At 37.6% G+C, this 23,744-nt stretch overlaps 4 protein-coding genes and 2 pseudogenes across 4 annotated transcripts; all 6 read left to right on the top strand.

Annotated features, from left to right (window-relative positions):
• The first annotated feature begins 358 nt into the window (after nt 1–358).
• On the top strand, nt 359–6,816 carry LOC119476005 (olfactory receptor 1-like). The gene is made up of 2 exons (XM_037749172.1): nt 359–425; nt 5,870–6,816. The coding sequence occupies exons 1-2, from the start codon at nt 359–361 to the stop codon at nt 6,814–6,816; spliced, it is 1,014 nt and encodes a 337-aa protein (XP_037605100.1).
• A 1,476-nt stretch (nt 6,817–8,292) lies between these two features.
• LOC119476004 lies at nt 8,293–9,277 on the top strand (annotated as a pseudogene).
• Nucleotides 9,278–10,749: 1,472 nt separating this feature from the next.
• Nucleotides 10,750–11,733, top strand: LOC119475919 (olfactory receptor 1-like). The gene has a single exon (XM_037749037.1). It carries the CDS (start codon nt 10,750–10,752, stop codon nt 11,731–11,733), a length of 984 nt encoding a protein of 327 aa, XP_037604965.1.
• A 3,287-nt stretch (nt 11,734–15,020) lies between these two features.
• LOC119476073 (olfactory receptor 6C4-like) lies at nt 15,021–16,001 on the top strand. Its single transcript, XM_037749264.1, has one exon. The coding sequence runs from the start codon at nt 15,021–15,023 to the stop codon at nt 15,999–16,001; it is 981 nt and encodes a 326-aa protein (XP_037605192.1).
• A 2,999-nt stretch (nt 16,002–19,000) lies between these two features.
• LOC119476062 lies at nt 19,001–20,043 on the top strand (annotated as a pseudogene).
• Nucleotides 20,044–21,410: 1,367 nt separating this feature from the next.
• On the top strand, nt 21,411–23,602 carry LOC119475858 (olfactory receptor 1-like). The gene is made up of 2 exons (XM_037748937.1): nt 21,411–21,423; nt 22,644–23,602. Exons 1-2 carry the CDS (start codon nt 21,411–21,413, stop codon nt 23,600–23,602), a joined length of 972 nt encoding a protein of 323 aa, XP_037604865.1.
• The last annotated feature ends 142 nt before the right edge of the window (nt 23,603–23,744 follow it).

Raw genomic sequence — 23,744 nt, 5'->3', positions numbered from 1 at the left:
TTAAGCAAGACTGTTGTCCTCCGGGAAACCTGCCTGGTTTGAGGAGAAAAACAGTTCAGGTCTCTCCTGAGGGCAAACGAGAAGGTACAGTGGCATTGTGGTGGGAATCCTTGGGGTCACCTTGCTGGAGGGTTGACAGACCTGTTTGTCATAGAGGAAAGACAAGTTTACTCTTAAATCCATGATGATTGTTTAGGGTCTCTTTGGAAGTATTACAAGTATTCATGCAACCTAGGAAATGTAATTTACTAGCAACACCTAATACCAATACTACTTCCACAGCACTGTTACCTTAACGGTTACTACTACTACTACTACCACTACTGCTGCTATTACTGCTACTATTGCTATTGCAACTATGACTGACAACACGACTACTACTTCTATTACTAGTATTGCTATTACTGTGACTTCGACTAATAGTAATATTACGACTATGAGTTTGGCTACTACAACTATTACTGCAAACTACAGCTAGCAGTATAAATACTACTGCTACAACTTCAATTACTACTAGATGTATTATTACTCCTAATACGTACACTGTATCTTCAGCTAGTAATACTATTTGACTTATACTGTGACTAAGACAACAAGTAATGAAGTGCAGAAATGTTTAGTTGATTAATTGGTGTAGTGACAGAAAATCAATCAGTTGTTTTAAAGAGGAACAACGGGCATTTTTAAAACATTGATATTATTCTAGAGTCTATATACTGTAACAAGATGGAAAAAATACTGCAACTTGCTCATGTACGCGCAAGGTGGCAGCGTCATCACGGTAAACAGTAACTGCCTGTCAGTGGCGATATGAATGAGTATAGAATTTCAACACCATTTGCAATATAAATAAACATGCTCTCACTTTCCAAATCTATATTATGTTATCCTTTAAAAAAAATCCTGAATCCGGATCGCCACCAAAATCTAATGAATTGTTCATTGTGCCACACCCCACCCCTCCAAAAAATTTCATTCAAATCCATCGCGGACTTTTGGAGTAATCCTGCTAACAGACAAACAAACCAACAAACAAACAAACCAACGCCGGTGAAAACATGACCTCCTTCCCAAGGCCCAGCATTTGTAGGTTCCAGCTTGAGGAGTGTGCATTTGCAACTTTCCCTTCATCCTATTTTTACATCTCGTTGAAGAAGCAGTCAATTGATTTGTTGAACAATTTACTGAAAGATAAATTGATAAAGAACTAAAATGGCACTCGGAGAGCGCAGACCTCCGCCAAGGTGCCTGACTTTAAAAACAGATCACAGCTCCCAGCTGGCGGTACCGTGAGGTGGTCGGCTTATTATTAACACGGTGTGTTTCCGTGTAACGTATCGGCGGATGCCTCTCTCATTCAGCAGCCTTGTTATGTCTGTATAACGTTACACTACGTTGTCTGTCATCCCGTCATCTACCGCTTTTTTCTTTCTCGCCGCGGACGGACAGCAGCTCCCGCACCTCGATGTCTCGCCACACATCCACACACGTATCTCTCTGATCTCAGAATCTCAGTCATCAACGCGTCATCGGTTACACCGCGCATGGATCATGATCCGGATCGCCACCAAAATCTAACGGATTGTTCATTGTGCTACACCCCACCCCTCCAAAAAATGTCATTCAAATCCATTGCGAACTTTGGGAGTTATCCTGTTAACAGACAGACAGACAGACAGACAAAATTATCCGTTGCAGCCCTACTGCATGTATGGGTGGTTGATTCCCTCAAGAGGCTAATTTGTGAGCTTTTTTGTTTGATTTAGTAGAATACAGTAGTGTAATGAACCGTTCCCTGCAGGCCTGAGGCAGTGGATGCATCCCGTCATTTTGCTCTCTTTGTTATTTATTTGCAGAGGAGATCTCTCTCTGTGGGAGATTCTTAACACCTGTAAAATACCCAGGGAGCTAATTTCATTAATTTGGCGACAATACCTTAATAGTAAATCCCTACAGATAGTACTCCACGTAATCTCATGGCCCTGGAGCTTAAATAGTCTCTTGAGTAGGTTCTGACATTGTTTTAGGCACAGCACACTGAGCCAAATGAAATTAATTTGATTTCAGGGGTAGCGTATTTCGATAGATACAATATCCCCTATCATATAATGCTCCGATGACAGAATCATTTTAAATTAGGCCTACTGCTCACTCCATACTTGCATGTGCAGAAACGCATGTAGCACATCTCGATAGAACATATCAACCTACAGTTTTGCACTTTAATATGTAACCGAGGGCTGTCAATTGATTAAAATATTTAATCGCGATTAATCGCATGATTGTCCACGATTAATCGCAAATTAATCACACATTTTTTATCTGTTAAAAATGTACCTTAAAGGGAGATTTGTCAAGTATTTAATACTCTTATCAACATGGGAATGGGAGTGGGAAATATTCGACACAGCCGTGTAATAAGAATTATAAATGTATGTATCTCAGAAATTTTTGCCCTTCTCTAAGGCAGGTATTATGTCAGAGTTTTGTAGTCATTTAAAATGGTTGAAGGATCATCTTTTGGAGATGAATTACAATGTAGGGATAAACAGCTGAGTTATACTTTACATTCATTTATTTTTGCCAATTCATTTTTGGCTTTTTTTTATTTATCCGTCAAAATAAACATTTCAACTTGAAATGTATTGTTTTCATAGAATATTAAAATTGATACAGAACATTTTTCTACCATGTGTACAGTCTACCTGCTCACTTGAGATTCTCCGCTAGTTAATTAGGTCTCTCGTGAGACCTACTATTGTTCATCTTGGAAGGAAGTTGGAAAACAAAATCCAAGTAATGATTCATGTATTTCGCATCTTTATGCATGTGCGCTAAAAGAATAGTTAAACATTTAGAGAAATACACTTATAGAAGATCAATGCCACTCTCATATCCATGCATTAAATGTGAAGCAAGGGTCAACATTTCTGGAAGTAGGGGGACCCGGTTATGGGACTGGGACAAAATCAGATCAAAAAATAAAAATGCCTACCAGCACCTCTAAAGCTCACAAATAAATCTGTTATAGGGATATACCGATACCGGATCCGATATCGGGCCGATACTGACTCAAATAGCTATATCGGGTATCGGGGACAATGGGGCTGATCAATTCAATTCAATTCTGTTTATATACCACATATATTATATACTGGAATTTGAATTTGTATTTAAGTTTTGACCAATTTGTTGCTGCTTTAAAAGGTTTACACTTGAATTGTAATTTCTGTTAATTTTGAAGATTTTTTTACCAAGTTGCTGGTGTACGATTTATTATTTTAATAATAAATATCAATTCTGTAAATTTATATCTATGTATTTATTTGTTACATTTTGTTTTATAAAGTTAGGAAAACAATGTTAAAGTCAAGCCTGATGTCACCTTAGACACAAAGGAATGATCCCAGTCACTTCCACACAGTGAGGCATACAGCTTATGAAACACTGGTATCGGATCGGTACTTTGTGCCCAAAGCCCAGGTATCGCTATCGGTATTGGGAATGAAAAGTCGGATCGGTGCATCCCTAATCTGTTATATTACTTATTAAATCCATACAAAAAAAACAAATGTAGAAACGTCAACTACAGGATGTTACGTGCTGGAACTGTTTCTTGTTCAGGAAGTCAAATGAATAAGTGTATTTCCGAAAATCCTAATCCATTGTTTCAGGTGGCAATGCCATCAATACAACAATCAATTTTTGGTATTTGTGAATAGTACAAGATGAGAGTCAGCATTCTTATGTGAATCGATTTGGTTTTACTCAACACTAAATGTGAATCTCTAAATTACATATTGTATATCACCCCAGTTCATGGATTGAATTCAGCTGTGTTGTGACACCTGGGGAATAAAATAAGTGTACATTTTTTGACTCCTTCTAAATAAGTGTTTGCTCCATTGGTGAAGATTTAATGCAGAGCTGTCCTCTAATGATTCAGATAAGTCCACAAACAAGTAATATAGTATCTGAACCAAATTATATGCTTGTTGTTAAAGTAATCAAGGTCATGGAAAGTTTATAACTTCATGATGCAATGTCATTCTTGTTGTCTTCCAACTTAACAAACCTCCAATGACTGTCCCCTGCAGTTTGGGACAAAGTGTTTACCTAACTGTTCTGCATGTGTCATCATCCTGCAAGAGCAGTGTCAACAAACAACTCATTAACAGTCTCATTAGGCAGAGTTGTTGCCGCTTTCAGCAAGGGAGTAAAGGACAGTTCAGTTGTGAACTTCTTACTCATGAGGACTGCAAGAATGAAACAATCAGAATTAAAGTTTGAAACAGCAGCAGCAACAAAGTTTTTTCCTTCTGACTTTATGGACATACAGTATTTATTATGTAAAAAAAGCAGCATGATTAGATGCATGAACAGTCTGTTTCCTGCTGGTGTTGAGCGTATTTTGAAATACACTTGCTTGCACATCAAAAGTTGGTTCTGAGCAGGATCTTATCCTTTTGGTTAGTGCCCAAAGGTCATAACTACAAGTGAGGGAACATCGAATGATTGTAAATCAAATGTTGGCTCCCATTTTACCATGATGGTCCAGTACAGCATCCTCATCGTTCTAAACACCACCTGTCAATCTCACGCTCCCTATTGAGCTCATGCATAAACAAGACCTTGAGATATGTGAACTGTGTCAATTTGGGCAGGGACACTCCATATTCTAAGGTAGCTTTATGAGTGTCATGACTCATAAAACATTGGACGGCTCCACATTGTGTGCTGGAGGTAGGTACCAGGCTGACCAAGCCAGCAGGACCTTATGCAAAGAGAAGAAATTATGATCTCCCAATTCGATACTATTACGATACTTGGGTGCCATTAGAGCCAAGTATTGCGATTCTACAAGTATTGCGATTCTATATTACGATTTATTGCGATTTTTGTTAACTTTTTTACCACCATGGGAAAAAGTTGAATCATACACTTCTAGGGACTTTTACTTATTAAATATCTAAATTAATACAGTAAAATGTTTGATTTTCTGCGTGTACGTAGTCATAGATGCCCTGAAGTCAAATATATCAGTCATTGTCAGGCATTATTTATGAAATATTTTGTCATTTGTCATTATGGCCAGCCAGCTACTGTTTGTTTTGAGTGACAGATACAGAACGGATATGACGTCACGTGTGCTGACTTGACCATGACTTGCCCCAAACTGCATGTGATTATCATAAAGTGGGCATGTCTGTAAAGGGGAGACTCGTGGGTACCCATAGAACCTATTTTCATTCACATATCTTGAGGTCAGAGGTCAAGGGACCACTTTGAAAATGGCCAAGCCAGCTTTTCCTCGCCACAATTTAGCGTAAGTTTGGACCGTTACTTAGCCTCCTTCACGACAAGCTATGACATGGTTGGTACCAGTGGATTCCTTGCATTAACGCGTTATTATCGTGTTAACTTTGACAGACCTAATATATAAAGAAGACCTTTAAAACTGGTAGGTGATTGAAAGGTCACCCACTGAAAGACAATAAAAACTACATACAGTAGAAATAAATTGCTCCATAGGCGTCCAATAGAAAGCCGCATTGGAAAATCCTGTGAGTAGATTATATACAATAAATTCATTGGATTGTAAATGTGTTTTTCTTCCCCGATGCTTACATACAATAGACTCAGGGGATCAGACACTGACTTTATCTGATATAAACACAGAGGAGGACTGCAGAACAGTCAAAGATTGTCAGAGCTTCATCAGAAAGGGAGCAAGAGAGAAGAGCTCACCGTCTAACAGAACACAGTGCTGGCTGCAGTGCTGATCTCTACCTTAAACACCGTGCTTCAGACAGTTTGAGAACATTTTTTACAATGGACTTTTTCAACTCAGCTCTTGGAAAAAACATCTCTTTTGTCCGTCCTGCCTATTTTATTCTAAGTGGATTCATTGGCATACCTAATATCAAGTACTACTATGTCTTTCTCTTTTTTGTTTATATTGTTTCAGTGCTGGGAAACACAGTTGTGATGGCCGTAATATACTTGGATCATAATCTGAGAACTCCAAAATATATTGCAGTTTTTAATTTAGCATTTGTGGACCTGTTTGGTAACTCTGCTCTGGTGCCGAAGCTCCTTGACATCTTTCTGTTTAACCATCGTTCCATCCCCTACAGCGACTGCTTGGTGTTTTTTTTTTTCTGCTACACCTGCATTTCAATGCAGTCATTTAATCTGGTTGCACTCTCCTATGACAGACTGATAGCCATCATCTACCCACTGCACTACCAAGTGAAGGTGACCCACAGGTTCATGCTGTCTTTGATTGCCTCTTTCTGGGTCTTTGTTATAACTGTTGTACTTATAGCAGTTGGCCTTCTTACGAGACTTTCCTTCTGTAAGTCTGTGGTTATTAACAGCTATTTCTGTGACCATGGCCAGATATACAAGCTGGCCTGCAATAATACAATTCCCAGCCGTGCCTTTGGTTTGTTGTTAATAACTCTTATTCTTTGGCTTCCACTGGCATTTATCTTGTTTAGTTATTCATATATTGGCTATGCATTGTCTAAAGTAGCCACAGCTCAGGAAAGAGTGAAGGCCTTTAAAACGTGCACGGCTCATCTTTCATTAGTGGTAATCTATTTCCTCCCAATATTAGTCACATTTACTATGAGTTCAAAAATTAATCCAAATGCCAGGATCATAAACCTGTCTCTGACCTCCATCTTTCCTCCCATGCTGAACCCAATCATTTATGTTCTGCAGACACAGGAAATCAAAGTATCACTAAAGAAATTATTAAAAATCAGAAGGGAATCCAAAATTACAGCAAAGAAAGTAATCATAAAATGACCACTTGTGTATGTATTTTGGGCCTTTGGATTGAAGACATTTTGTACATTGAAGTAAAACTTTTTGATTAGAATAAATTAAGCAACAGCTATTGTGATTGTTTCAACATGAAATTCATCATGAATTTATTCCATAAAAATTACATTATAATAATTGAGCTTGACTATTTTGTAGATAGCACAATGCAGTTATAACTACAGTATGACACGTGTTCAACACACCTACAATGAGAGCTTTCTGCTTATTGGTTTAATTGTGCTTATGTGCTTGTGTAATGCAAAGATATACTGTAAGCAAATACTTGTGATTAAAGTTTGTGTCTCTGCACATGTTGTCTTGAAGGAGTCTGCTGTATATTGGCTACTTTCAGAAACTTTGTATTAATGTAATAAATATACTAATGTCAATTACATGGTAAAAAAGGTTATTATAATCATCCGCTTACAGTGATCAATTTTACCCGGATAGACGTAATGCTATACTATATACTGTATATACAGTATATATATCGCATGATTGTCCATAGTTAGTCGCGATTAATCACAAATGAATTGCACATTTTCATTTTAGGGAGATTTGTCAAGTATTTAAATACTCATATCAACATGAGAGTAGGAAATATGCTTGCTTTATGCAAATGTATGCATATATTTATTACTGGAAATCAATTAACAACACAAAACAATGACAAATATTGTCCAGAAACCCTCACAGGTACTGCATTTAGCATAAAAATATGCTCAAATCATAACATGGCAAACTCAAGTCTAACAGGCAACAACAGCTGTCAGTGTGTCAGTGTGCTGACTTGACTATGACTTGCCCCAAACTGCATGTGATGATCATAGAGTGGGCATGTCCATAAAGGGGAGACTCGTGGGTAACCACAGAACCCATTTTCATTCACATATCTTGAGGTCAGAGGTCAAGGGACCACTTTGAAAATGGCCATGCCAGTTTTTCCTTGCCACAATTTAGCGTAAGTTTGGAGCATTATTTAGCCTCCTTCAAGACAAGCTATGACATGGTTGGTACCAGTGGATTCCTTGCATTAACGCGTTATTATCATGTTAACTTTTACAGACCTAATATATGTAGAAGGCCTTTAAAACTGGAAGGTAATTGAAAAGTCACCCACTGAAAGACAATAAAAACTACATAGAAATAAAATGCTCCATAGGCGTCCAATAGAAAGCTGCATCGGAAAATACAGCCAGTGGATTACATGCAAAAGTTTATTGGATTGTAAATGTATTTTTTTCTGATGCTTACATACAATAGACTCAAGGGGATCAGACACTGACTTTATCTGACATAAACACAGAGGACTGCAAGCAGCCTTAGTTGGTCAGAACTTCATCAGAAAGGGAGCAAGAGAGAAGAGCTCACCTCTGTCTAACAGAACACAGTGCTGGCTGCAGTGCTGATCTCTACCTTAAACACCCTGTTTCAGACAGTTTGAGAACATTTTTTACAATGGACTTTTTCAACTCAGCTCTTGGAAAAAACATCTCTTTTGTCCGTCCTGCCTATTTTATTCTAAGTGGATTCATTGGCATACCTAATATCAAGTACTACTATGTCTTTCTCTTTTTTGTTTATATTGTTTCAGTGCTGGGAAACACAGTTGTGATGGCCGTAATATACTTGGATCATAATCTGAGAACTCCAAAATATATTGCAGTTTTTAATTTAGCATTTGTGGACCTGTTTGGTAGCTGTGCTCTGGTGCCGAAGCTCCTTGACATCTTTCTGTTTAACCATCGTTCCATCCCCTACAGCGACTGCTTGGTGTTTTTTTTTTTTCTGCTACACCTGCCTTTCAATGCAGACTCTTAACCTGGTTGCACTCTCCTATGACAGACTGATAGCCATCATCTACCCACTGCACTACCAAGTGAAGGTGACCCACAGGTTCATGCTGTCTTTGATTGCCTCTTTCTGGGTCTTTGTTATAACTGTTGTACTTATAGCAGTTGGCCTTCTTACGAGACTTTCCTTCTGTAAGTCTGTGGTTATTAACAGCTATTTCTGTGACCATGGCCAGATATACAAGCTGGCCTGCAATAATACAATTCCCAGCCGTGCCTTTGGTTTGTTGTTAATAACTCTTATTCTTTGGCTTCCACTGGCATTTATCTTGTTTAGTTATTCATATATTGGCTATGCATTGTCTAAAGTAGCCACAGCTCAGGAAAGAGTGAAGGCGTTTAAAACGTGCACGGCTCATCTTTCATTAGTGGTTATCTATTTCCTCCCAATATTAGTCACATTTACTATGAGTTCAAAAATTAATCCAAATGCCAGGATCATAAACCTGTCTCTGACCTCCATCTTTCCTCCCATGCTGAACCCAATCATTTATGTTCTGCAGACACAGGAAATCAAAGTATCACTAAAGAAATTATTAAAAATCAGAAGGGAATCCAAAATTACAGCAAAGAAAGTAATCATAAAATGACCACTTGTGTATGTATTTTGGGCCTTTGGATTGAAGACATTTTGTACATTGAAGTAAAACTTTTTGATTAGAATAAATTAAGCAACAGCTATTGTGATTGTTTCAACATGAAATTCATCATGAATTTATTCCATAAAAATTACATTATAATAATTGAGCTTGACTATTTTGTAGATAGCACAATGCAGTTATAACTACAGTATGACACGTGTTCAACACACCTACAATGAGAGCTTTCTGCTTATTGGTTTAATTGTGCTTATGTGCTTGTGTAATGCAAAGATATACTGTAAGCAAATACTTGTGATTGAAGTTTGTGTCTCTGCACATGTTGTCTTGAAGGAGTCTGCTGTATATTGGCTACTTTCAGAAACTTTGTATTAATGTAATAAATATATACAATTAGATGGTAAAAAAGGTTATTATAATCATACGCTTACAGTGATCAATTTTACCCGGATAGACGTAATGCTATACTATATACTGTACATACAGTATATATATCGCATGATTGTCCATAGTTAGTCGCGATTAATCACAAATGAATTGCACATTTTCATTTTAGGGAGATTTGTCAAGTATTTAAATACTCATATCTACATGGGAGTAGGAAATATGCTTGCTTTATGCAAATGTATGCATATATTTATTACTGGAAATCAATTAACAACACAAAACAATGACAAATATTGTCCAGAAACCCTCACAGGTACTGTGTTTAGCATAAAAAATATGCTCAAATCATAACATGGCAAACTCAAGTCTAACAGGCAACAACAGCTGTCAGTGTGTCAGTGTGCTGACTTGACTATGACTTGCCCCAAACTGCATGTGATGATCATAGAGTGGGCATGTCCATAAAGGGGAGACTCGTGGGTAACCACAGAACCCATTTTCATTCACATATCTTGAGGTCAGAGGTCAAGGGACCACTTTGAAAATGGCCATGCCAGTTTTTCCTCGCCACAATTTAGCGTAAGTTTGGAGCATTATTTAGCCTCCTTCAAGACAAGCTATGACATGGTTGGTACCAGTGGATTCCTTGCATTAACGCGTTATTATCGTGTTAACTTTTACAGACCTAATATATGTAGAAGGCCTTTAAAACTGGAAGGTAATTGAAAAGTCACCCACTGAAAGACAATAAAAACTACATAGAAATAAAATGCTCCATAGGCGTCCAATAGAAAGCTGCATCGGAAAATACAGCCAGTGGATTACATGCAAAAGTTTATTGGATTGTAAATGTATTTTTTTCTGATGCTTACATACAATAGACTCAAGGGGATCAGACACTGACTTTATCTGACATAAACACAGAGGACTGCAAGCAGCCTTAGTTGGTCAGAACTTCATCAGAAAGGGAGCAAGAGAGAAGAGCTCACCTCTGTCTAACAGAACACAGTGCTGGCTGCAGTGCTGATCTCTACCTTAAACACCCTGTTTCAGACAGTTTGAGAACATTTTTTACAATGGACTTTTTCAACTCAGCTCTTGGAAAAAACATCTCTTTCGTCCGTCCTGCATATTTTATTCTAAGTGGATTCATTGGCATTTCTAATATCAAGTACTACTATGTCTTTCTCTTTTTTGTTTATATTGTTTCAGTGCTGGGAAACACAGTTGTGATGGCCGTAATATACTTGGATCATAATCTGAGAACTCCAAAATATATTGCAGTTTTTAATTTAGCATTTGTGGACCTGTTTGGTAGCTGTGCTCTGGTGCCTAAGCTCCTTGACATCTTTCTGTTTAACCATCGTTCCATCCCCTACAGCGACTGCTTGGTGTTTTTTTTTTTCTGCTACACCTGCCTTTCAATGCAGTCATTTAATCTGGTTGCACTCTCCTATGACAGACTGATAGCCATCATCTACCCACTGCACTACCAAGTGAAGGTGACCCACAGGTTCATGCTGTCTTTGATTGCCTCTTTCTGGGTCTTTGTTATAACTGTTGTACTTATAGCAGTTGGCCTTCTTACGAGACTTTCCTTCTGTAAGTCTGTGGTTATTAACAGCTATTTCTGTGACCATGGCCAGATGTTCCGGCTGGCCTGCAATGACTATACACCCAGCTTTGTCATTAGTATTGTGTTACCCATTCTTATTCTTTGGCTTCCTCTGCTTTTCATCTTGTTTAGTTATTCATATATTGGCTATGCTTTGTCTAAAGTGGCCACAGTTCAGGAAAGAGTGAAGGCCTTTAAAACGTGCACGGCTCATCTTTCATTAGTGGTAATCTATTTCCTCCCAATATTAGTCACATTTACTATGAGTTCAAAAATTAATCCAAATGCCAGGATCATAAACCTGTCTCTGACCTCCATCTTTCCTCCCATGCTGAACCCAATCATTTATGTTCTGCAGACACAGGAAATCAAAGTATCACTAAAGAAATTATTAAAAATCAGAAGGGAATCCAAAATTACAGCAAAGAAAGTAATCATAAAATGACCACTTGTGTATGTATTTTGGGCCTTTGGATTGAAGACATTTTGTACATTGAAGTAAAACTTTTTGACGAGAATAAATTAAGCAACAGCTATTGTGATTGTTTCAACATGAAATTCATCATGAATTTATTCCATAAAAATTACATTATAATAATTGAGCTTGACTATTTTGTAGATAGCACAATGCAGTTATAACTACAGTATGACACGTGTTCAACACACCTACAATGAGAGCTTTCTGCTTATTGGTTTAATTGTGCTTATGTGCTTGTGTAATGCAAAGATATACTGTAAGCAAATACTTGTGATTAAAGTTTGTGTCTCTGCACATGTTGTCTTGAAGGAGTCTGCTGTATATTAGCTACTTTCAGAAACTTTGTATTAATGTAATAAATATACAAATATCAATTAGATGGTAAAAAAGGTTATTATAATCATCCGCTTACAGTGATCAATTTTACCCGGACAGACGTAATGCTATACTATATACTGTACATACAGTATATATATATATCGCATGATTGTCCATAGTTAGTCGTGATTAATCACAAATTAATTGCACATTTTCATTTTAGGGAGATTTGTCAAGTATTTAAATACTCATATCTACATGGGAGTAGGAAATATGCTTGCTTTATGCAAATGTATGCATATATTTGTTACTGGAAATCAATTAACAACACAAAACAATGACAAATATTGTCCGGAAACCCTCACAGGTACTGCATTTAGCATAAAAAATATGCTCAAATCATAACACGGCAAACTCAAGCCTAACAGGCAACAACAGCTGTCAGTGTGTCAGTGTGCTGACTTGACTATGACTTGCTCCAAACTGCATGTGATGATCATAAAGTGGGCATGTCCATAAAGGGGAGACTCGTGGGTACCCACAGAACCCATTTTCGTTCACATATGTTGAGGTCAGAGGTCAAAGGACCACTTTGAAAATGGCCATGCCAGCTTTTCCTCGCCACAATTTAGCGTAAGTTTGGAGCGTCATTTAGCCTCTTTCAAGACAAGCATGACATGGTTGGTACCAGTGGATTCCTTGCATTAACGCGTTATTATCGTGTTTTTGAATTTCTGAAATAAATTAATATTATTAAAGATTTACTGCAATCAAATGTTGAAATCATTTTCTGTTTCTTTACGGTCGTGGATATTTCATATTTAACAAGAAACTAGACCCATCTTGTTTTCACCTCTGCTTCTCTTTTTCTGAATGAATCTATTCTAACACTACTTCACATTAAACCTCTCCGGCCATTCAGGGACATACTGACTTGTCTTTAGATCTTTATTTTGAAGCAGCTACAGGAAGTGTAGATTCTGTGGAGCTGAATGCTTTAATTTCTGAATTTTGTAACATGAACAATGCAAATTTGCCCAAATGTTTTTATATGTTCATCCAGAGTGAGGTTATCCTCAAAGATTGAGGTCTGATTTTTGCTTCTTAAACCAATCGTCGTCTTTGTCGTTTTATCATGTAATTACAGCATGTCTTGATACACATTATTGTGGTTACCTGGGAGGCATTTATGTATAGGGATGGGTATCATTACAATTTTATCGTTACTATGCCGCTTATCGATACTCTTTATTTGGTTTTGGTTCTTTATCGATGCTCTTGTTGTTTTTTTATCATTACTAAATAATTGTTTTAAAAAATACGTTATTTAAAAAAATAATCATTTCAAAACAGGATCTAGAGCAGCCGAAGTAATGTTTATAACAGCAAAGTCACTATATAAACTCAATAATATCTCACTGGAAACAAATCTAAAATGTCAATAAAATTAATAATTGAAGTTTAGAAAGAATGAAGAACACAGACATCAGTCGGTATCAATCATTCATCCTGTCCTCTGTCCTCCTACTGTACCTCTGCTGATGTGATTAACTGACTGCAGGTACCGCTGGTATGGAGGAGCGGCTATTTTTTCTCAGCCAACATCTAAGTTTACAAGAATATGCCAAATGTTAAGATATGTGGCAAACTAAGCTAAATAGTTAGACTACATACAGACAGCTTTTGTAGGCTGGCTGCTCATGCCTTTTAGTACATGTTCGTGCATGTGAGCGTGCCCCATTCGCTAGAAGGGGTGGGGAAAAAAAATAGATTCACCTATGTATCGCGATTTTTTTTTTTACGAATTTGAAATAGTTTTTTAATGCCGGAATCGGTTTATTTACTTAATTTGAGTCTATGCGGAGGTAGAACGAAGTTAAAGCTTTTATTGTTGTAGTCTGAGTAAAGTGACGTCATATCCGTTCCGTATCCGTCACAAAAACAAACCGCAGTTGGCTGCAGCCAGCGAGCCAAAATGTGAAAGTAGAAAACGGCGGGGGGTCGGCGTGGATACGACCTGCACCCTCACATTTTAGATCCAAAGTAGTAAACACTTCACATACAGTAAAGTATGGAAATACTTTGGGTTTCACACATTGCCAGGAAAAGCAGAGCTAGATATCATGGCTAAAGCTGCATGCTAATGCTAATGTCATGAACAGGAAATGTTATGGTATTGCGTTAACGTGCGGTCAAGCCAGCCATCACTCTCATCTCCGTGGTCAAATCGGCCGATGCTACAACTGCCGAGCATCCATATACTGACATTTATGTTAAATGCATTCAAACGGCCCCGATGGAGCTGACCATGGATGTATAAAGAGAACTTAGCTGACGGCAGAGCTAACGACAGACTTGGCGAAGTTAGTGGAAGTACACATACGTGACTACGTCCGTTTTTTTCAAAATAAGGTGTTAACAAAGGGAACTGTATGTACAAAATACAGATAGCATAACCCTTTATCAGTTGTTATTTTATATGTATACAAGTATAATGTGATGATATGATATAAGATATGAAAGAGGCATCGATAACAAGATTAAGGACGGAACCCTGTGAGACAGTGCAAAGAGGCTCCAAGATAGAAGACCTAAACGTTACCAAGGCCTATAGTGAAAGTCCTGTTATAACATAAATCAGTCGAAATCTGTTCCAGTTACAGCCAGCCCATGCTCAGGTTAGCTCCGAAATGTGCTAATTAGTTTGGATGAGTGCAATGAGTTTGTTGGACTGAAAAAGGGGTTTGCCTGATGCTGAGTGGGTAATAGACACAGGGGGATCGGACAATGACCTTATTTGACACAAAGTCAAGATGATTTATCAGCCAGAGCTTCATCATCACAAAGAGAACAATAGAACACAGGTCTAACACACCAACGAGTTTATCTACATCAACCACTGCACTGTGGACAGGAAAAGCTTGACAAGTTTTACAATGAATTTATTCAACTCGGCTCTTGGAAAAAACATCACTTTTGTGCGTCCTGCATATTTCGTAATAAGCGGTTTAACGGGTGTCGTAAATATCAAGTATTACTATGTATTTTTCTTCTTTGTTTATATTGTTGCAGTGCTGGGAAACACAGTTGTGATGACCGTAATATACTTGGATCATAATCTGAGAACTCCAAAATATATTGCAGTTTTTAATTTAGCATTTGTGGACCTTTTAGGTAACTGTGCTTTGGTGCCGAAGCTCCTTGACATCTTTCTGTTTAACCATCGTAACATCCCCTACAACGACTGCTTGACTTTTTTTTTTTTCTGCTACGTCTGCCTTTCAATGCAGACTCTTAATCTGGTTGCACTCTCCTATGACAGACTGATAGCCATCATCTACCCACTGCACTACCAAGTGAAGGTGACCCACAGGTTCATGCTGTCTTTGATTGCCTTTTTCTGGGTCTTTGTTATTATTGTTATACTTATTTCAGTAGGCCTTCTTACAAGACTTTCCTTCTGTAAGTCTGTGGTTATTAACAGCTATTTCTGTGACCATGGCCAGATGTACCGGCTGGCCTGCAATGACTATACACCCAGCTTTGTCATTAGTATTTTGTTACCCATTCTTATTCTTTGGCTTCCTCTGCTTTTCATCTTGTTTAGTTATTCATATATTGGCTATGCTTTGTCTAAAGTGGCCACAGCTCAGGAAAGACTCAAGGCCTTTAAAACGTGCACAGCTCATCTTTCATTAGTGGTAATCTATTTCTTCCCTTTAATAATCGTATGTGTCCTGATGGAAAAAATACATCCAAATGCCAGGATCATAAACCTGTCTCTGACCTCCGTCTTTCCTCCCATGCTGAACCCAATCATTTATGTTCTGCAGACACAAGAAATTAAAGAATCTGTGAAAAGGTTGTTAAAAATCAGAGATAAATCCAAAATAGCACAGAAATTAACCACAATGTGACTATTTGTCTCTGCTATACACCATCTCTTTTGGTGTTTTATTTATGGTGGCATTCTTTAAATCAATAATCAAGCAAACAAGTTATTGTAATCAAACAATTTATAGAGTATAGAATCTACTGTGAATATGGAAGTATATTTTTTATACATTTTCATATCTTTTGATGAAAAATCAAATGCATATAAATATGCTAAATTGTGTATTTCTAAAATGAATAATACATTATTTTATTGTGATCAAATGTTGTGATATTTCTCTGCATCATAATTGAGCATTCTTGCAACATCAAAGAAAATAATTTTGGTGCTGTGTTTGCAAATTCAACAGTACTTCACATTAAAGCTCTCCAGCCACTCAGGGGCATATTGATGTTTCTTTTCTGGAAGAAATATGTAGTGAAGCAGCTACAGGAAATCTAGGTTCTGTCGATCTGGCCTGCTCTTTTTGTGCCCCTATGTTTTGAATTTTTAGAGATTTTGTAGGCTTAGCAAAGCAGAATTTCAAAAATGTTCAGATTCTGTTTATTCAGAGTGAGGTTGTTATAAAAGAACCTGAGATCAGATTTGGGTGACTTACAGACTGTGAGGTTCTGTCTTTTTAGTATGTAATTGCAGCATGATATGGCACATATTTTGGTTGTTTTGAGGGCATTTATGGAGGGATGCAATTTTCATATACCTTAACTCTTCTTTCCCCATCAATTTCAAGTTTATTTGTCACTGCAAACCCCAAAAAAGTAAAACAATGCATGCAGACCTGCAATAACTGATTTTTTTTTTTTGCAATTGGGGGTTGTGAACACAACATTGACATATTATCACCTTTAAGTTGATATAATGAACTTGTTAGCAAAAAGTTGCTCATTTACTCATCTATTAGTTACAGAGCAACATTATCATTCATTTTGATTCGTGTTTCTGGTCACCTGACAAATGTAAGTCCAATATTCACTTTCTTTTAGCTCTGTTTTTGGTCTCTACCAGCACCTAAGGGGCTCTGGCTTTTTAGCTTCTAAATGCTATGTTCAGCTAGTCACAGGGACAAAGAACATATATTGCTTAGAAGTGAAAGTCAATTATACATTTCATTGCAACGCCAGCGCACAGCAGCAGACCTACGCTTCTGTCAATTTGGACTGTAATCGAGTTGACTACCATATTGACGCCAGTTAAACGTCCGCCTACAAAGTGCCGTACAAAAGTAAAACAACATTTTTTCTATTCTTTTGTCATAATTTTAATGTCTCTCTACTGAAATGCCCTGTCTTGAACAATGACAATATTATAAATATGCATACTATTATAGCTATTTACTTACTTATTTATTTATTAAACTTTTGCCCGGCTGCTTCCCAGAGGAGCATAAAGTGAGTGGTGGGCTATTTAAGTGTTTGTACTGGGAAGTTGATTTACCTCGAAAAAAATGATCCTCTGATTTACAAATGTCTCTTTATAAATCCATGGCTATGGACTCATTGGGGTTTAGAGTCCCAAATGGCGGCAAGGCTACCGCAGTGCTATCTAGCGGCTGTTGTCAAAAAAGCACCAGAGTTTTGCTCTTTGCTATGGATGGGTATTGTTAGGATTTTATCGATACTGCGACTCTTATCAATACTCCTTATTGGTTCAGTTCTTTTTCATTACTAAATAATTGCTTTTTAATATTTTATTAAAAAAAATAATTAATTCAGAACAGGATTAGGATTTATTTATATTTTAAATATAACTAAATGTTTCTAGAGCAATAACAGTAATGTTTACAACAGCAAAGTCATTATATAAACTCAATAGTATAGCACTGGAAACAAATCTAAAATATCAAGAAAATAAATAATTCTGAATGAAGTTTTGAACGAGTGAAGAATACAAACATCAGGGATGTTAATAATTAACCGTTAACGGACATTAAGAATGTTTAAAATATAAAAAATTAAATAAAAAGCTGAGCAAAACGCAGAGGAGTGGCTTGTCACTTAAAGGAGAATAGTCGGTCCAACTTAACAGCCCACCTTAAGAGAGTCTGAGCCGTTGTTGCAAGACACGGGAGCTTGGCATGGGTCTTGAGGAGTTGTAGCATTTATTCACCAACGAATAAACTGTACACACACTGCACTGCTATGTTCACAGCTATAACGCCACCGACAACCCCACACTCACCGCTGCAACACACACATGGTCTGTCGGACACTCGCTAACGTTACGCCGCACTGACAGACCGTATGTGTGTGACAACGGCGAGTATGAAGCCACCAGCAGCGCTTTTTAGGTTTTACTGCACTTGAAGTAACAAGTGTAGATAAGTATAATACATTATTCCTACACAAAAACGTTAAAACATACCTATAAAAGAACCAAGAATGTCGGAGCTTATCAATACTACAGTCTTAAATAATTTAGTTGGGTTTTGGTACAAATCCCTACTAGTCATTAACAGTGTCTGTGTCTGTTGTTTTGTGCTGTGCAGGTGGTGTACAGTGGGTTTTTAAACCGTTTAGAATGAAAACAGCTGCCTGTTGCGGCCTAAAACGATGGTGTACCAAAACAGTAAAGTTGTGTCCGGACAGCTAAACAATGAGCTGAAAGTTGATATTAAGCTCCGTAAAGCCGAGGGGACCTGCAGATTCAGGTGATAATTCTCTTTAGGTTCATCAATATGAGCGACTCCTTTTCACATTGTCATTTGATACATCCTTATTATAAAAGTATCGATTAAATGTATTGAAATGTCACTTACTCAAATACTATACCAAATATAAAAACAAAACGTGTCACACTGTAGATGCTCTATAGATTTGCACTAAGTAAATTGGCGGCAGTAAGATGGATTGCAAGGGGTTTGTCTTATGATGAGTGGCTTACACAGGGGAATACACATTGCCCTTATTTAACAGAAATGAAGAGGAGGACTGCTTCTCTTAGTAGCCACTCCTGTCAAAACAGTTAAAGCTTGACAGAGCTCTGTCACCAGAAAGAGAGAGAAGAGCACACAACACAGTGCTGATGCTGAAGCACAGAAGAGGACACTTCTCTACATAAATCACTGCAGTGTGGACATTTTTACAATGAATTTATTCAACTCAGCTCTCGGGAAAAACATCACTTTTGTGCATCCTGCATATTTCATAATAAGTGGTTTATCTGGCATCCCTAAAATCAAACATTACTATGTCTTTCTCTTTTTTGTTTATATTGTTTCAGTGCTGGGAAACACAGTTGTGATGACCGTAATATACTTGGATCATAATCTGAGAACTCCAAAATATATTGCAGTTTTTAATTTAGCATTTGTGGACCTGTTTGGTAACTCTGCTCTGGTGCCGAAGCTCCTTGACATCTTTCTGTTTAACCATCGTTCCATCCCCTACAGCGACTGCTTGGCGTTCCTTTATTTCTGCTACACCTGCCTTTCGATGCAGTCATTTAATCTGGTTGCACTCTCCTACGACAGACTGATAGCCATCATCTACCCACTGCACTACCAAGTGAAGGTGACCCACAGATTCATGCTGTCTTTGATTGCCTCTTTCTGGCTCTTTGTTATAATTGCTGTGCTCATTGCAGTTGGCCTTATTACGAGACTTTCCTTCTGTAAATCTGTGGTTATTAACAGCTATTTCTGTGACCATGGCCAGATATACCGGCTTGCATGCAATGACCATTTCCCCAATTATGTCGTTAGTTGTTTGTTCCCTGTTGTTATTTTCTGGCTGCCATTCACGTTTATCTCGGTAAGTTACTTATATATCGGCTGTACTTTGGCTAAAGTGGCCACAGTTCAAGAAGGACTCAAGGCCTTTAAAACATGCGTAGCTCATCTCTCATTGGTGGCAATATATTTCATCCCACTGTTAACCACATTTACCCTGATGGAAAAAATACATCCAAATGCCAGGATCATAAACCTGTCTCTGACCTCCATCTTTCCTCCCATGCTGAACCCAATCATTTATGTTCTGCAGACACAAGAAATCAAAGAATCTGTGAAAAGGTTGTTAAAAATCCGAGGGAAGTCCAAAATAACACAGAAAGTAACCACAATGTGACTATTTGTCTCTGCTATACACCATCTCTTTTGGTGTTTTATTTGCTGTAAATTGGCCAATAGTAGAATTATCCTTTCTAACATCACGTACATGTTTGTAAATTGAATATGAATTAAATAATGATAATCATATTATATAAAGATAAGACCACAATAATAACTTCAAACTCCTGTTACAGTGTATGAGCCCACTGAGGTAAGACTGCAGTTTCTGCCTGTGTGATAAAAGCGGCATCCAAGAAGTGATTTCAAAGAAAGCAATTCATTGTGTTTTCATAGGAATGTTTAAAGATGTACAACACATCTATTAAAAAAAATATATTGGTAATTGTCAAGGTAATTCACAAAACTATCTCTGTCCTCCACAACGTTTTCAAAAGTAATAGTAAGAAAGACTATATGAAAGAATATATAAATACTTGAAAAATCACAGTGAATATATTTTTTAACTTATCTTTGTCTTTATTTGCTGGTAGTCATTTAACAGCAAAATGTTTGATTTGTTCTTTGTGTTTTTTATCATTATTTCTGAAGGGGGTTATAGAATGAAAAAGCAGCCTACATTGAAATTATTCTCTACAAAGTTATAGAATTTTGTGAGCCTATATATATTCAAATATTTATTTCTAAAATCAATGATAACTTGGATATTGTTACAAATGTTTTGTTGTTTCTGTGCATCACGATGAGTGTTCTTTCTACATCTTTATTGACCTGTAATAAAACAAAAGTCTGCCACCATGCTTGCGGCTCTGTGAGATTGTACTTAATCACGATGCTTTGAGCTATACGCTACCATGAAATTAGATTTCTTTTAATGACAATATATAAAAAAGAAGACATATATCAATAAATTATATATGCACAGCCTCACCAGGAGGCATCATATCTTTGTACAATATTTGTCAAAGGGATAAAACACAATAAAACCATTTTGGTCGTTTTGGTGTAGGTGTGGTGACTGTTGACTGTTTGAGTGAACTAAATTTGCAGACTTCTGAATCTTCCGTGTGCAAAAAAATAATAGAATGATCACATAGGCCAAGATCTTTAACCCTGCTTTTTGAGATTTTGGATTGGTCCGATGCAAATACTAGGTCAATAATGGTTTGGATGGAAGTACAATCCCTTGTGAACTGTGTAATCTGTTGATATATATCAGATAGATGGCAAAAATTCCTTCGAACTTTGCAAATAGAAGAGTCTTTCTTTTGGACATTGGTGTTAAAGTCTCCAATCATAATCTCCTCAGATTTAACCAAGTCAACAGAGTTTGCGCAGGCGTCTTCTAATAGATCACAGAAGTTGTTTTGAGCCGGCGGTTTATAACTGTATCCAATTAGAATGGGTTTTTATTTAGGTAATAATATGTCAGCCTTATGTCAGATCTTACATAAACACAAACACCGCCTCCTTTGCGGTTCCTGTCTTTCCTAATGACGGTATAGTTTTCTTTTTTTAGAATGACAATGCTAACATGCTGATCTAGTAGGTGTAATGTTTACCATGTTCACCATCTTAGTTTAGTCTGTAAGCACGCTAACATTTGCTAATTAACAGTAAACACTGCGTACAGCTGAGGCTGACGGGAATGTCATTAGTTTTGCAGCTCTGGGAGTCACAATGGGCTGGTGGAGTGCTGGGTCTAACCTCTGCAACGGCAGCAACAGAATGTTTGCTGATTCGACATTGAGTCGGGGTGTCCCCCGGATCAGACACTCGGTGCTGGGGTTTGCACTGGCGGAATTTGAGGTAACTGGGGGTCTGTCTCCCGGAGTTGCTGCTTGTTCTAATCCTGGCGAAGCAGCCTCACAGCAGCGAGAGGATGAGACGAAGGTGCGAGTCATTTTCTCGTTTCTGCCACTTTGAATTTAATCCAATAAACAAACTATCAAAACTTACACGGACCATGGATGTAACATTGACAAGCCCTCGGTGCAGCTCTTTGTTCTCTTAACTAAGGGCAGACTGGCGCTACAGTGACTCACTAACGACTGTCAGAAAAATTCTTTTGCTTGGTCTTCCTCTAGGTTGTTGCTGTGATTCCTGTAAAGAACAATTGATCAGCAGGCTCATTTATGAGGTGCTTCGTATTGACCATTTGTGGTTGAATGTGGGCATGTAGAGGGCGGGATATGAGGCTGATCCACGTGCGGACAATTCTGAGTTGATTTGGCAGGTTTATGCACAGTTTTATAAATCTGAATATTTTTTGGCGTATGTACATTTCCTCATTTGAACTTATGCAAACATTTAGTGTGAATTCTCCGCAGAGAATTAAATGAGGCCGCTGGTGACAATAGTTACACAATAGAGTTGATTACATCACCACATCGATGATGACACAAACTATGAGACAGTTACACATTGAATACAGCCACGTGCATTTCTGCCGTCTCACAATGAAAGGGGTGGGATACAAATATCAGGTCTCTCACGGTACGGCTCACTTCAGTGCACTGCACACTTGACGTTGTCTGAGGTGAGTTTGTTTACAACAACTCCTTTCAAGCAACTGTGTCATCCTTTATTATATATTCTATTGTTTTCTCGTTTTACATTTAGGGAAACAGATATTCATAATGACCCCAGAAGAGAAAGCTGCTACCATATTTAATACCACATTTGTTCGCCCTGCCAAGTTCTATATCAGTGGGTTTTCCAACATCCCTCATGTTAAGTATTACTATGTCTTCCTGTGTTTTGTTTATATCATAACTGTTCTTGGGAATAGCTTCCTTCTGTCAGTTATTTACCTGGTCAAGACTCTTCATACTCCTAAATACATGATTGTGTTTAACCTGGCTTTTTCAGATGTGTGTGGGAGCACTGCTCTCATCCCAAAACTGTTAGACACCTTTTTGTTTGACAGGAGATACATTGACTATGAGGCTTGCTTAAGTTACATGTTCTTTGTTTTATTCTTTGCAAGTATGCAGTCATGGACACTTGTCACAATGGCATATGACAGATTTATAGCAATTTGCTTCCCTTTAAGGTACCATAATATTGTGACTAAACCAGCTATTGCTGCAATGCTGCTGTTTTCATGGCTTTTTTTAGTGAGTCTGGTATCACTTACTGTTGGGGCTATTGATCGCCTCTCCTTCTGTAGATCTTTGGTGGTAAAGAGCTTTTACTGTGATCATGCACCAGTATATCGTCTGGCCTGTAATGACACGTCTTTAAATAACATAATAGCATATGTTGCTTTCATTGTAATCCTCTGTATTCCTCTTATATTGATAGCATTGACATATGTTTGCATTTCCATAGCACTGAGCAGGATTGCATCAGGAGAGGAACGACTCAAAGCATCTAAAACTTGTACTTCTCATCTGATTCTTGTGGCTATTTTCTTCCTACCACTTGTGGGCACCAACATAGCAGCAGTTGTCTCCTTCATCCGTCCTAATGTGAGGATAATAAACTCCTCTTTGACACACACCATACCAGCTTTGCTGAATCCCATTATATACTCTTTAAAGACAGAAGAAGTGCTGATCTCTATCAAGAGGCTAAGCAAAAGAAATAGGATCTGCAACACAATCAAAAAATAGTGAACTCTCTATCACTGCAAAATGACACAAAGTGTTACAATAGCACAATTTAATAATAGCAACTATTTATTACCAACTTCTTACTTATAAGCACTATGATTTTATTTTTAGAAATAATTATCGTGAGGAAATTTGTCATTTA

The sequence above is a fragment of the Sebastes umbrosus genome, chromosome 17 (genome assembly GCF_015220745.1).
Source record: "Sebastes umbrosus isolate fSebUmb1 chromosome 17, fSebUmb1.pri, whole genome shotgun sequence".
Classification (NCBI taxonomy): domain Eukaryota; kingdom Metazoa; phylum Chordata; class Actinopteri; order Perciformes; family Sebastidae; genus Sebastes; species Sebastes umbrosus.
The sequence above is the reverse complement of the archived record's forward strand: the minus strand, read 5'-3'. Positions and strand labels throughout refer to the sequence as shown.

Bases quoted from the DNA above. Each gene is read 5' to 3' on its own strand.
- LOC119476005 (XM_037749172.1), top strand. From the start codon at position 359: ATGACTGACAACACGACTACTACTTCTATTACTAGTATTGCTATTACT. The intron at 426-5,869 runs ATATTACGACTA...GAAAAAACATCT, and splicing joins TGTGACTTCGACTAATAGTA to CTTTTGTCCGTCCTGCCTAT.
- LOC119475919 (XM_037749037.1), top strand. From the start codon at position 10,750: ATGGACTTTTTCAACTCAGCTCTTGGAAAAAACATCTCTTTCGTCCGT.
- LOC119476073 (XM_037749264.1), top strand. From the start codon at position 15,021: ATGAATTTATTCAACTCGGCTCTTGGAAAAAACATCACTTTTGTGCGT.